The 15,977-nt window shown below is 42.1% G+C and overlaps 1 protein-coding gene across 1 annotated transcript in view; it reads right to left on the bottom strand.

Moving 5' to 3' along the window:
• Positions 1-15,977, bottom strand: part of LOC308118142 (putative flavin-containing monoamine oxidase A) — a 70,757-nt gene that overhangs the window by 41,110 nt on the left and 13,670 nt on the right. Inside the window, exons 7-8 of the mRNA XM_080477416.1 lie at positions 15,313-15,397; positions 653-753 (exon numbers count right to left, since the gene is read on the bottom strand). Coding sequence (XP_080333542.1) covers positions 653-753; positions 15,313-15,397 — 186 coding nt within the window. The remainder of the gene's footprint in view (positions 1-652; positions 754-15,312; positions 15,398-15,977) is intronic.

Genomic DNA, 15,977 nt, shown 5'->3' with positions numbered 1-15,977 from the left:
TATCTTTGTCTTGAGGAGGAACCAAGCACAGAGTCAGATGAAAACTATTTACTCACCAAGAGTCTTCTCCCGCAGCATTACACAGCATCAGTGTTAGAAATTATTTTGCTTTCGCCTCTAAAAGCCCAACATTGCCTCCTGCCAGCATCAGTGGATTTGGTGGTAATTGATGCCCGCTAAGATTTTCAGCCTTGTTATTGTGTGTCAGTCTTATATCCACTGGCATCAACACCTGCTCCTAACATTTCTCTTCAAATTGAAGGTAAACAAGAGAAGACAGTGACACACTAGTGCTTGAAAGTGCAGTTAAAAAAAATAAAAAATGTGCAGGCTGATTTCAAATAGATTTTCTTGAAAACTTCAGTCCATAAACTTCCACGAAATGGCAATGTGACTGTGGTTTTCTCACAATCTGATTCTCATTTGTTATGCCAAATTGAAAACAGACATTTTGCTCTTTCAGAGAGACAGGTTTGTTAAACATCAGGGATTCATCCATTGGTCTTTATGGTGTTTAATAATTACTCATGTGTCAGCAAACAGCGAAAGGTTGATACGCGTACTCGTCCTTTAATAAAGTGGTATTGGTGCATTCCGATTAAATCTATAAACATTTGTTAAATTGTGTTGTGTTTTACCATCTATTACTTACCGTCTGGTAGGTTAGAATGAATTTTATCATGTGGCCGACGGGCATGTTCTGGGTAAGGAACTCTCTCTGGCTTGGCAGCGGGGGCTCGTAGTGGATCTTTGCTGGTGGGAAGACAAAAACAGAGCAGAAGTCTCAGCTGCTGCCTCTTCAAATTCAGACCCCATTGACATGACAGCACTTCAAATGAAAGCACTCTGTTTTTACTTTCTTGTTTTTCAGAAAAGTTTTGTGTTTACAGAGCAATAGTTAGAAAATTATGCCTGTTTACACGACAATGGCAGAAATGCAGCAAATGATGTAGTTTTCATTTTGGGCCACTAGTGGGTGGTGTTTTGTAATAAAACCACACACACACACACGCGCTCAGAGCTATAAACATTAACAACGGCAGGTACACGGACATTCGCATGGACAGACGACCAAGTTGGATTGCTATCACCGGTGACTCTCAACCATAAAACTACCAAGTCCCAGAAGAACATCGACTGCCACCATTTTTGTTATCGTCCTATTTACTTGCACATGTGCAGAACCATTCCCAACAGCTGCGGCACATTCCCGTTCAGTTATCCAACATTCCAGGACTTACCTGAAGTATTCTGTATTTAAGAGATATTATAAAGGAGGGAAATATAAAGTATAGATAGATAGCACACTTGAGTTAATCCCTCTATTGATCTGGATGGTTTTATCTTAAATCACCGGGTAGCATTAATGGCCTTGTAAATAAATCCCTGAAACCCAAAGCTACTCAGCTTGTTCCTTGGCTCTGAAGTACTAATCTCCGCACTTAGATCTGTAAAAGCTCCATCTCGCAGATGCGAGCGCATTCAAGTGACTTCGTCGCTAGCTTCCTGAAGTATTGCATGTCACGCATGAAGAGGAGCCAGACTGCTCGTGCGCTCGCTCACTCGCTCGCTCGCCCTGGCAGGCGAAGTGACATCTGGCCAAAAGCCAAGCTTTTAACGAATGAACCGCGGGAATCTGCGAGACGCCGTTTTGAAACTGTCAAGGGCCTGTCAGCAACTTCAAAATAATGCCTTAATGCAAAACAAAATTGATGAGCTTCGAAGAGGTAAAAATGAAAAACCGTGACATGATAAGTGGCACCAAACTAATTTGACGCGGTCACCTCGACGTCAGACTGACAGCACTGTGCTCATGACATAATACCTGTCGGGGGATGTCATTTTCATAATAGCACTTGCTTTGACACCAAAGCAAGCCAAGCTGATAGATCCTCATTATTTGTCAGGCAGCTGTTGAGCATTCTGTAACTAAATAAGATGTACACTGACATTTTCTGAACACAAAAGGGCAATGATAAGACTATCATGCACCCATCTGCTGTGACACTTTTGCAGAACTTCCCCACAACACGGACCGCATAAACAATAAGACGACGGTTGATATAGCCAAATGGCAAAAGATGAGGCAGTAAATCAGGCTCTGTGCATTCCAAATGTGGCCGACTAATCAACGCAGACTGAGCTTTGCTTTTGAACCGCCCTCGGCTATTTGAAGAGGTGACAAAATGAAACTATTGACATGCACACTTTTTTTTTTTTTTTTTTTTGAGGCAGCCACCAGTTTCCGCAACCGGAATTCTTGAAGGCACTTCACTTTTGACAGCTCCTTAAAAGGTGGCCCATATTACAGTCCTATCGACCAGGCGGCGGCGTGTCCACAGGGCAAACACTGAGATTTTCTCTCCCTGACTGAATGTGCCACTTGAAAAATGACAAACTATCCTCAACTCAAGTTTTCATGGTCAGGCTGGCAGATCTTTACACTCAGGGATGGCAGGTGAAAAAATGAATAATGCAGTGTTTTGTGACATTGCGCATGGCAATTCTGTAATCTTACGCCGGTGCCAAGTATTAATATTTCATGATATGAATGGATAAGCAAATGACTCATTTGCCTGCAACATTCATGACGTTTTTATGATGGTTTTGGTCACCGACTGGCAGGCAGCAGTGAGGATGATTAAAGCGAGACGGGTGTGATTCAAACTGCATTCAAACACATCCAGCTCAACAAATGCTGACAAACTTTACCTTTGTGAACAAACTTTGGATTGGGAGAAAGACTAGATAAGGGGTGTCAAACATAAGGCAAAACTGACCTGCAATCAGGCTAACCAAAACAAACAAACGTCAGATGAAATGTGACACTTTTGAATTAAAATCTGTTTCACAACCCTGGTTTAAACAAAAAATTACATTGAGGATCCACCTCACAATTTCCAGGACTTAATCTTATCTGCCGTTAATGTTTGTTGCCCCCGTGGATCAGGGCTGTTTCGCTATACTTTGAGTCACACATATTTAAAGATTAGAGGTAGTTAGAATGTTATGGCTGATCAGGGTAAGGAATCACAATGGCACTATTTTACATGTCTGAACCACTCCAGATGAAATTGAGCTGTATGTGGCACCGTAAATAAAATCTGTGTCACACCCCTGTATGAAAGCCTGAAATGTCATAGCCTAATGTATGCAGCACTAAAACATGATAATTGACAATAACACTGAACAGCAGTTATTTCTGTTAATTTCTTCAACATTACTTGCAATAATCAAACCACAGCACTATTAACGTGCCGAATTACAGTGATGTGAGCAGTGATACATCTAGACTTTCAGTTTCTAGGTAATTATGAATCTAAGAATATGAAAGTCACTTCCTCAAGGCTCCATCCTTGGCCCTCTTTTATTCAACATTTACTTGCTCAAATCTTCCTGAACATCCGAGGACTGCTGACATATACTATTAAATCAGACCTTAAAAGACAAATATTTGCACAGGCTTTTCAATACACAATAGATTTGACTTATTTTACTACCTTAATCTTAATTAAGCTTTTACTTTCTTTATTTTTTTAAATCTTTTATATACATGTATTTATTTTCTTGTAAAATTATGGGAAATACTTTTTGTCTGAATGGTGCTATACATATACATTTGCCATGTCTTGACTTGGCTGTGTGGAGACTTCATATTCTACGAGTGCTCTGGGTGCGTTTTCTCCTACAGTTCAAAAACATTAACTACTTGAATAAATTGAAATAGAAAATGGACACACCGTGTGGATATCTATCTACCTTTCTTTAGCCAATGTAACCCGTCTGAATTCTGTCCATGACAGGGTAGGATAGAATAAACAGTAAATACAGATTAAAATCCAAGTAAAGCAGCACTGACAAGCATTTCACAGCGACGGTCAGTAAAAACTCTCGCTGTTGGTTCAGATTGTACTCGTATACTAGCATGAATTCTTAGTTTTCTTGTGTGCGCGGTGTGATGTAAACAGTGATTCACTTTGTTGACATTTTGCAAATGAAATAGCGTATTGTTTTAATTTATTCTCATATTTACACATTTCTTTTTTCTGACTGTGCAAGTCATCAACCTGAATTTTTCACCAGTATTTTTCCCCTGAGAAAGATCAATGTTTTGAATTATGAGTTCTAAGAAAATGATAAAGAGCGTCAGGCTTTGTGAAACACAGCTGAGCGGCACTCCGAGCTCTCCCTCCCTGAATGCCTCTCTGGTGGACGGCACTCACATCTGCTACTAATTGTCAAACATGCCAACTTACAAGAACCACACAGTGGAGACTCTCAGCAGGAGTCTTTTTCTCTTCATTTCAGAGCCGTGAAGACACACAATAGGAGAAAAACCTTGATTTTATCCAATTTTAGGAAATTCTGCAAGACTGAATGCTGTTTGTTGTGCTTTTTCTTTCTGTTCACACTTATCATGAGCAATCCTGGAGGTACACAATATGATGTTATTTTGCCAAAATAATCCAGAATGTTAAGATTATTTTGTGTTGTATTAAATATCAGATATGCCACATCCTCAATCATCACACTTTTCAGCAGAAGGTAAAATGTTTAAAATCCTACTAGTGTTACATCACTTAAATTTTGGCCTCAAACAACATGGCAAACCTTATGCTATTTAATTAGTGGCTATAATGTCAACTGTGACATATTCACAAAAGCCACGGAGGCTTTTTGAAGGCAAAATTGCTCTGTGAATTGGTTCATCTCATTCAAGCTTGATAAAATATATGCTTTTGCAGATAATCATCAGTCCTGCAGGGAGTCTCTGACATTTTCTTTTTGTGTTACGGCACGTTCGCAGTCCTTGGTTCTCAGGCCAAGATTTTTCAGTGCGTGGCCTTCATCAAGGTTATCGTGGAACAGATTTGCCAGAATATCTAAGATGGATCAAATTATGTTTTTTTTTTCTTCTCACTCATCTTTCGCAAGCTTTGCTTGTTTTTTCACATTTTCATGCCTGTTCCCTCTCTCCTTACAACATATAAAATGTTGGGATGAGGATTAGTTTTTTATTTGATTACTTGAACATGACAATATGAAGACTTTCATGAATTTTATTTATGTATGTATGTATGTATGTATGTATGTATGTATGTATGTATGTATGTATGTATGTATGTATGTATGTATGTATGTATGTATGTATGTATGTATGTATGTATGTATGTATGTATGTATTTATTTATTTATTTATTTATTTTAGGCCCTTTTTTAGACAATGTTTTAAAGTGAAAATGGAAAACCTTCACTACATGTTGGAAATCTGTTTATTCCAGAGGGTTGCTTGAAACCACTGAATCTGAACTGATTGACATTGCTTTGGTGCAACTTAACTGAAACTCTGCTACTGCGTATGTGTTTTTCCCCTTTGTTTTTTTTGTGCAATGGTGCTACGTACAGTAAAAACGAGTCCTCCATTTATGGACGTTTTCACAAATTCATGCACTTACTGGTACTGCTTCTCTCGTAAAAAGGGAACTTTCATTTCAGCTTTTATGTTCTCTGCACTCATGAAAACAGTACAATCTACAGCAAATTAGTAGTTGCCTTTTTTTGGAAAGTTTGTATTCGTCATCATTTTTGCACTGCAGTGTCCTCCTGCAGGGCAGGAGGGAGCCCCTGGCGGCCCTGTTATAGCCCAAAGGCTATACCTTTGACCCCTTCTGGGCTGATGCATGAATGAATATGAATTTATCCTGTGAGTCATTGAACTTGTGACACTGAAGGAATGCCTAAAACTGTTGTGAATAAGCAACAATATTCACAAATTTAGACCAGAAAGCAGTGCCATTATGGTAAAGATGTGGTTTACAAACTGTTTCTACTTTGCCTGACGAAACGCCCGAGGGCCGCCGCTCACTGATTGCAAACCACTGTTCTTACCTAGTTCAGTCAAAGAGTCCCCGCGTCACAGTCTGACAAGAGAGGCTTGGAGGTGTATGTTAAAAGAAAGGGTTTATCTTTGGACCAGGCCAGACGTGAAGGGAAAATGAAAGTTCTCTCCACAGAATGCTCACACAATCCTCATCCACCGTTCTCAGAAGCACTCTCATTTGACAGCTCATCAGACTTTTTTGCATTACTCTGTCATCTTTGCAAAACAGCTGCAAGTTCAAGAGCGTCTCTGGGCTACAAAGCAGTCTGAACAAACGCCAGTTTTTTGACCCTCAACTTTTGAGGCTGCCGCTATCCCCACAGTGGTTTCTTTTCAGCCTTCTTCAGCTCTTTATAGTCTGACAAGACAGGGTTGAGGGTCGACTTTGGATATCTGGATTTATTTTTTAATTTTTTTAAATATCAGACACAAACTTTATGAATGGCTACATTTCAACCAAGTCTCCTTTTTTTCTTCCTTCACATTTCAAAACTGCTTTTTCCGCTGACAGTAATGTAAAGAAGAGGAGTTTACTCTGGTGCTACAGGTGATTGTTTACGTTCCTGTGAGCGCGCACGGCACTGGCGGAGCTCCATGTGCACAACAGTGAGCTGTAGAATCAAAACCTAGAGATAGTTTGTGTGATTGCTGAGGGCTTTAATCATGCCCGTCTGTTGGACTGTCTGCCTTGTTTTTATAGGAACATAGGCATTGCAAACAAAGGAGACAATCCTCTGGACCAGGTCTACACGAAGAAGCGGGGTACATATGTTGCAGTGCAACGCCCCCACCTGGGCTTTGTCTTGATCTCTGTCCTGCTGGTCTCCGCCCACCAACCTGTGCTGGAAATCTTCAAGGAGGCTGCCACCACAGGAGAGTGAGTAAACCTTGTGGAATACACCTCGGCAGTCTCCTGCTTCATACAGAAGTGCTTCAATGACATTACCATCACCAAGAAGGTGGGTGTGGGACGGGCAAAAAGGAAACATGCTGACCAAATTCAGGGCTACTTTATATCCAAGGACCCAGTGCCCTCGGGTCTCATGCCTGCCAGAGCCCTGAACGCCTTTTATGCACTCTTTAAACCCTCCAACCATTCTACCTGCTCCAAGCTCACGGTCCCAAAGGGCGAGCTACCACTCAGCGTGTCTGTAGAGGAGATGAGGAGGACTCTGCAGTGTGTCAACTCCCGCAAGGCAGCAAGGCCAGATGGCACCCCTGGGAGGGTCCTGGAAGGCTGTACACATGAAATCTGAGGTGTGGACAAACATCTTTAACACCTCTTTCTCCCAGGCTGTGGTGCCATTGTGCCTGAAAACAGCTTTCACCGTCCCAGTGCACAAGGGTGCAGCACTGAGAAGTATGAATGACTGTGGACCGGTGGCCCTCACCCCGATAGTTCCCGGGCCTGGTCATGGCTCCTCTTCCACCATCATCTACAATGCCAGGCCCCTCCCAGGGCTGCATCCTCAGCCCCCTGCTCGCCACCCTGCTCGCCACCCTGCTCGCCACCCTGCTCGCCACCCTGATCACCTATGACTGCTCTGCCAAATACCCAGAGAGTCATATTGTGAAGTTCATGCCAGCATATCTACACTATTTATTTATACCACTGTAAAAAGTATCTATAAAGGTAAACAATTGTGTACTGTATTTGCTGCACTATTTTGCTCACTTTGGTTATCTTTATCGCTGCACTATATTACTCTATATTCTTACATTGTTATTTATTAATTTCTTGTGCTTGGGTATGAAATGAATTTCATTTACATGAAAATGACAAATAAAGACCTTGAACATCAAGAAAGACTTAGGAAAAACCCGAGACAGCGGGACTTGAACTCTTGACACGATGGTGAAAGAACATAAGACTTCCTTTTCCATATCCTTCATTGGCCACAAATCCTCGAACACGTGTGTGATCAGAGGGATCACATATTGCTCCAGGAGAAGACTAATGTGCCAATCCTGCTGTTGAACAAATGTTCACTCAGTCTTATGGAGAAGTCGGACACTGTGGCTGTTTCCATAACAACTGCCCGAGAAATACTTTGATATATAGAGCAATGTTTTTTCTGCATTCGTGACGTTTATTTTAACAAATCCTGGCTCGAGTTTGCTTTTGCTTACCCTCCCTGTTTTTCCTACAAGCCAAGAATTTAAAAGTGGTGTCGGTGGGAGACTCATGCAGTTTCGAAAGGAAACACTCAGCCCTTGAAATTCACTGAAACCGCAATCAAGCAAATCAAAAAAAAGTAGTATCTCCAATCTAGTAGGGCCTCATTGCTAAAGAACATACGGACATCCGTGTGCAGTCCAGGTCTATAGCGAGGCACCATGTTGTGGCATATACCACCAAGCAAATTGTAAAAATTACTAAGAAAAAATTATTATTATTTTCTAATCAAATTTCTTAACAGTAAGACACAACACAATACATGCATAACGTAACAGCTATAGGAGGAGTATTTTGGACGTTTCACTTTATTTTACAGCTGAAGGTTTCATTATAATAACCTTTATGTAAAGATTATTGTGGTTTTACATATTATAATTTTTGTGAAAATATAGACATTTGCATCATGTCTGTGTCCCAACCAAATAAACCATTGAAGTTTACATGTAAAGGTTATTCTGGCACTATTTTACCGGAAATATTTTGGGGGGGCAGTTCTCAGTAGCAACTTTCCCATTTGACAATTTACTTTCTATTTGTATGTATTAGTAAAGTCACAGCGATACTTCTTGTCAAAGAAAATGGTGATTATAATTTCAATTTGTGGACTTTCCGCGACCCTCTGGACGAGGCCTGGAGGAGAGAAAGAGATTTAAGAGTGTACTCTCTTAAAGATGCTGACACAGTCATCTATTGTTTTCAGGAACACTCTTGACAGCTCAATTGACTCCCCCCCCCCCCTATTTTCATTACTTTGTCATCTCTGCAAAACAGTTTCAAGTTCAACAATGTCTCACGGCTCCAAAGCAATCTGCATAGATGCCGCTTCCTGACCCCGGACATGTTTCTCCTTCTTGTTGAGGACGCCGCTTCCCCCGCGGTGGTTTCTTTCAGTCCTCCCACTGTCCGTCTTTATCTCACGTTCTCCCGCTAAAACACTATGGCATTTGATTCTTTTGGTTGTCTCGCTGGCGAATGTACCATTGGACAACACTGACCTATTAGTCACGTCGGTGGAAGCCTTCAGCAAGGGGGCCATCGAAATTTCCATTTCTTTCCCACTCTGAACTTTTCTCGGAGCCGCGCACAGGCGCTTTCAGTGTCTTTGACTGTCAGAGGGATGAGGAACGTGAAACACGAAAAGCCACTCAAATCAAGACGTGACATCAAAGTGACGATGATTCAGAGATGCAGCTTCCGGATGGCGATTTAAGAGCAGCGCCAAGAAACTCCATAAAGTATTAAAACAGCTGCAGCTAGCTTTAGCTGAAGTTTAGTTCTTTGCCACGTGCGCTGTGAAATTAGTTTGTCTCTTTCATCCCGAGAAACCAACAGAGCGGTGCGCGGCATACAACCTAACAACCTGTTGTGGAGAACACGAGGAAGTAATGACAGGCACAGCCTTTAGCGGAGGTGTTTGCCTGCGATAAATCTGTGTGAAAAAAGGAAGAAGCAAAAAAAAAAAAAAGGAAAAGAAAGCCTCCCCCAGGTTTAATGTTGCATATCTGTGTTTGTGTTTCTGAGGAAAACTGAGAGCAGCCGATTCTTCAGGCCCTCATTTTCTGCAGGTACTCAAGGCCAATTGAAAAACAAACAGGCAATAATGACAAATGGACACAATTTAATAAAATCAAAATGAAATACATAGCCTCTCTTACTGTCATAAATCTGAAAGGCCATCAAGGACAGGCAGCATGCTTCACAAAGCACTTAATCCCGACATTAAAGATGGGGGTCTGTATCTGCGGGGCACCTTACATCAAGGATCCTTTATTGAATTACCTACACAGCCCCTTGGCTCCCACTGGAAATGAAACCTCGCTTATAGAAGTGCACACCCTCCCCCATTTCTACGTACACACATACAGCAGTATCACCACTACTTGATTTCTGTTGTTGTTATCAACAAAAATCCCCGTGGAGAAAGATCATTTTAGCATAAATTGCAAACATCTTTCTCAGGATACACCGATACCATTTTATTAAAAGCACAAATACAAGTACGAGTGATAACCTTTAGCTACTTGCCAATACTGAGTAGCAATATGAGTGCTTATTAAATACCATTAAGTCTCACTTATACGCCATATGTAAATGATGTAGGACTGAATAAATTGATAAGATAGTCAATCAATCAATCAATCAACATTTATTTATAAAGCCTTTACAAGACTCAAGGTGAGCAAAGTGCTTTCCATTAAAATCAGACAGTAAAATGAGAATATAAGGAATTAAAAGAGAACTATAGTAAAACATACAGTACATCAACAATAAAATGAAAAGAAATTAAATGAAATGTCACCTGATTACCGAGTATTAAAAACCAGTCTGAATAAATACGTTTTGAGCCTGAATTTAAAGATCCCAAAGTCGATAATGGTGCATATGTGAGGGGGCAGTTTGTTCCAGAGTCTGGGGGCAGCGACTGAGAAAGCCCGATCTCCCCAGTGTTTATACCTGGCTCCCGGGACTTGGAGTAGCAGCTGGTTTGTGGACCTTAAGTTCAATAAATAAGGCCGTTGAGAGCTTTAAAAACAAAGAGTAAAATCTCAAAATCGATCCTAAAAGAAACTGGGAGCCAGTGAAGGGAGAAGACTACCGGGGCGGCGTGCTGACGTCTGGATGTGTTTGTTAGAAAACGGGCTGCAGCATTTTGCACCAATTGGAGGCGACTGAGGGCCGACTGGGAGACAACGGCATAAAGCGCATTGCAATAGCCGTGAGCTGACAAAAGCATGAAATGTCCTTTCACGGTTGGTCCGATTTTAAAAAAAGGCCTTACTTTAGTTAAAATACACACGTGGTAAAAACTCTCTCTGACCACGCTGTTGATCTGTTTGTCAAATTTAAAGCTTCTGTCAAAAATCACTCCCAAGATTCTTCACAAACTGTTTAAAAGATAAAGAATTAGATTATCCTTTATCATGTACAGTCACCGTATGAAATATTTCCCATTTAAACACATTTATAAGTTATAAATAATGAAATGGGCCCAAAATGTGTCCGTTTTAGCAGTTGTTATGAAAAAATTGCCCACAACACTAATGACAAGATAGTTTTGAAACAAGTGTTTTAATAAGTTAATATTCAAATGTGTTCGGTGAATACTGGCAAAACATTAAAGCCAGCCAGCCTTCAACGAGAGTGCTTTAACAAGTCCTGGACATTGCAGGGTGCAGCAACTTATGTTTATCAAAATATCCAGATTGGACTAGATAGCAGCATAAAATGTCTTCAAGAAACCACATCCAACATTTTCAACTTTGGTAAGGAAGCTGACCTGAGGATCAATTCTAAAAAGACCAACTCCATGTTTATTGGCAAATTCCATAGTCAGCGTCCTTTCAAGCAGAATGAGATAATTGATCTGACAGTAGATGATGCCCCGTTAGTGCAAGTTAACCATTAATGATACCTTGGCTCCATTTTCTCCAACGATGGCTCTCTTGAAAAGGAAATCAATGTGAGAATCGGTCCAGTGTCAGGAGCTCTCGTCTCTCTAATTGACATCTGGAAAAACTGCGGGATTACGCTTGTTACTTAAGTAAAGATCTTCGAAAGCGGTGTACTGTTAATACTTCTCCATGGTTTACCGAGATGGGCCCTAAAGGAAGCGGCAAGTACGTTGTCCTGAAAGCTTCCAAAATACATGCCTGTGTAGGATTCTCAAAGTACGATGGGAAGATCATGTCACCGACAACAAGATAAGGAGAATGACTGGTTGCCACAAGCTTTGGAATGAGATCAGCTCAACATGCTCCATGCTATTTTGGGCATGTCCGCCAAATGGTCTCCACTAGACCCCCTAGTAGGTTCCTAGGCTGGACTCCCTCTCACGGGAATCGACGTGCCGGTCGCTCACGTATCAGCATCCTGCAAACTCCTGCTAGAGATGTGAGGAACTCTCTTTGGCGACAGCTGCAACGTCTTAGCAGCCAAGCAGCTAGCCGAAGATAGAAAAACTTGGAGACGTCACCTCGCCACCCTGCAAAGCGAGCAGGCAGACCCACCCTCGGGTATTATGACTTTATCAAGTACGACATCGACAGTTGAAGCGAAAGGGATTTCCTGGAAGTCTTTAGGTCCTGTTTAATGGGTCTAAATTCCAAGACGTTAGATGCAGCTGAGCATGTCGAGGTGTGCGTGTGCAGTCAATGCAGCGCACAGTATTGTGCCACTTTAACTCTACTACAACAAAACAAAAATGCTGTTGCTTCCTGCTGCACAGTGGCACGAACAGCTGGAAGTGATAGAGAGGTGCCAAAAAAGCTCCGCAGGAGGCTCCAATCCGGGCAACAAGCAACATTTTCAAAGAAAACATTTCAAACAAATTTCTTAACAGTAGCGGAGACAATACAACACTGAGACTCGACCTGAAATATTACTGATGCTGCCATTATCAGGCTACCTCATTGCCATCACATTAGCCTCAATGCCATGCTGTGCTGTTGGTGAAAACACCCATGATGCAAACATTTATGGCTTTAACTCTTTTGTTGACATTTCACTGTATTTTGCATCGTTACAATTTGCTTTATTCTTAAGATTGTAGTAATTTTCTGTCGTAATTGTTTGTTTTTGCAAACATATAGACATTTTCATCATGTATACATGCATGCATACAACAAAGAAAAACCTTAAAATTACAAGAACTCACTTGTTCTTTGGACCACCTTTGTCCTACTCCAGAGAGGTTATTCCCACTAAGAGACCTGCAGCTCATACTCTCTAACCCAATCATCACAATTTGTTTTTTTGTCAGAGTCGCTCAAATGTATTTTGACTGCTCCCTGCACATAAGCTTATTATCTTTCAAACTGTCAATTATTGATATCACTATTGATCTAAAAAGTTCCCTACCAGCCATGCATTGAAGGCCAAAGACATGATTGACCCTGATCCGTCCTTGAACATCTCTTGCACATCGGCGTGCTCCTTTGTACTTGCTATGTTGCTCATGAGGCGAGATGGAAAATGCATTGAGACAGCTAATTTATTTCCAGCAAGTTTAAACACAGTGAGATAAAAATCACATTGCGTTAATTATCTTCACAATCACTTCCGCTCCCACTTCGTGTTTAATCCCTACATTAGGCTCCATTAGTTTCATTCACAGCACAGCAGAGACTGACCTAGAATTGTGGCTCGCACAGTGGCAGTTGGCAAATGCAAGTTTTACCTGCCCCCCCAACCCCCTAACAAAGCGCTGGACTGAAACCATGAGCGGCAGATGTAATCGTTTCCTAACGTGAGAAACGAGGAGGCAGAAAGTGAGATGTTAGGTAGATTGTCTCCTGGCTGACTGTCAAGTTCTGTCGCAGTCACATGAACACTTTCGCCCCCATAACATCACAGATATACCTGTAGACTCAGCCAGGCAGCAGCTTCCCCCAAGACCTTCTACTTAACGATGACCGACAGAACAACATTTCTTTAACCAAATGCTAATTTTGGATCTGCGGAGCTGCACTGATGTCCTTCTAATTGCATTATCCTCTGAATACATGTCAAGAAAGGCTACTCAGAAATGAGTAAAGACATTCTCCTCTTCGCCGGGAAAAGCGTCCGCACACTTCCACATCAACATCTTGTCACTTGGCGGAAAAATCTCCACCTCCAACGCTCATCTTTTCTCATGCACAGCAATCTCACAATGCAGCGAGACCCAACAGTCCGTAAATCATTGATGTGAGTGTGAGAAGAGGTAACCGGAGAACGTGAGGTGAAAAAAAAGAAGAAAACATAAACCTGACGGAAGTCATTATAAAAGATGGATGGATGAAGGGGAAGATAAATCCAGGCGCCAAGAACAGGGCAAACATGATGTATGGACAACAGTACACTCCTGTGTGAATGCAGAGATGCGTGCCGCTTGACGCTTGACAACCGGCGAATCAAAAACAAATTCAACTTTTGATTATTTACCCCAGCCGGCCATCTTTGTTTAAGTAGGCATGTGACTTGAGAATTTACTAGAAATGCCAGATCCAAATATCTAAAGGCCCCTTCAGGCCTCTTCAGTCTGAGACAAGCTGGAAATCAGCGAGTCATTATCATCCATTTCACCTGCCTTGTTTCTTAACTCCCACACTCATCCGCAAAGCCGCTCAAGCTTAACCACTTCCCCCAAATTTAAAGGACAAGATGTCTCACAGTTGACTTCAAGCAGCAATTCTCTCTTTTAATTCATCCCCGACTTATTTCGGAGGAGGTGAGGTCTCAATCACTGACTCGGCTTTAGCTTTTGAGAGCCCCTGTCAACCTCCACACACTGATTTAAGGCCAAGTGTGTCACCGCGGCACACGAGCCGGAGGAGTCCATGCTGCATAATTCAACACAGCTCTCAAACCTGTCTCATTAAGGATCCTGGCTGTGGTCCACAGCTCCAAGTATCAAGCTTTGAGTGACAGATCTGTTGCCAGCTTAGTACAAATAGGCAAGGGGGCCAGTGCAAGCTTGACCTTCTGATTCAGCTTCAACCCCTTCTGAGCCTGAACAAAAAAAAAAAAAAGACTGTTCCTCCAGTCTCAACTTTCACCTGTATCCGCTCGGGTTTCAGGATGTGATCTCCTTACGGTGAAGTCCACTGAAAAGGGCAATAACGCCAATCTACAGGCAAGCCAACACTGGTTTTCTCTGTAATGGTGCAGAAGTCTCACACAGAGGATTTTTTTAGAGGTTGAATGCTGTCATCAACTTTGCCACACAGCGTGATATTAACTTGAGTTGTAAGCCAGAGTCAAGACTATTTGGAGTGATGCAGTTAATGACGTCAGAGTTTCCTGTTTAATATGGCATGCCTTCAAATGTTGTTTGTTGCTTCAGTTAAAACTCTGAGATTCTTGTAAACAGCCAACGAGACGCAGGGGTCCCTCATTTTTCGCTCCTTCGGTGGGCTCGGCTTCGGAGATGGTTGTTAATGACATGTTTGAGGCGTTAAACGTCACACTGCCACATCGAGCATAGCGGCTGTCGCTCTAAATCCATCCCCAGTAAGTTAGAGCCTCGCTCGTTGGCCAAGATTTCACCCAGCTCAGGCACATCCAGAGCCCACAGCCTGACCTCGGGCAAAATGCACTCGAACTAAAGAGGGCGGCTGCCAACCTGGAGCTGAGACGACAGAAGGAAAGCGCTGCATTTGTCTGCATGGCTGCACAGTTCGCTGTGTTTGACAGGCGTGAGCAGCGCAGAAGAGCTCTGCATCGCCGAGGTTTCCGCATAGCGAGTCGGCGGAGGTGGGAGACGCACACTGACCTGCCAAATGAGGGGGGCAGGTGACAATCACAGCTCTGCACAGGAAGGTGTTGGCGGTAGTCGTCACCCTGGCCCACTCAGCATCCTGTCCAAATAAATAAACAGAAATACAGTTTCATTCAGTTACGCGGCGGTAAATCATGTCTTGTTTGCTGTGTTGCAGCTGTTTGTGTGTAAAATCCTGTTTCAGACCTCATTTAAATTGCAAGTGCACCGAGTGCTTCCAGCCGAACTGGAGTCTTTGCTTGTTGGCAGTGGCTTCCCTCTTATCAAGTGTCTATTCTAAATTCTATCTGCCATCCTGTTATCTTCTCCGGCAGGTTTCGGATTTGTGACAAATATTAAGGCTGTGCAGACATGTTACTTAATTTTTATACATCAAGCAGTCCTCGGAGGGTCTGTTGTTGACAAGTCCCATTAAATAATAAACATACCCAGTCAAGTCTGTTTCCAAAGAGACGTTTAAACTCAGTTTTTGTTTTTTTAATTAACGAAATGCTATTTTATTCTGTTTTTCCTTTCCACCAACTGAAGGACAAATTGTTAAATCAACTTTAAAAGGAAGTTAAACATTCACGGCGGTGTGATGTATAATTGACTTGGACTCGTTGCAGAAACCCCATATGTGCTTCTCTCTACATCCTCACATGTATACAAGTCGTGAA

This window comes from Lipophrys pholis, assembly GCF_963383615.2.
Source record: "Lipophrys pholis genome assembly, chromosome: 12".
Lineage (NCBI taxonomy): Eukaryota > Metazoa > Chordata > Actinopteri > Blenniiformes > Blenniidae > Lipophrys > Lipophrys pholis.
This window is presented reverse-complemented; position numbering and strand designations above follow the sequence as displayed.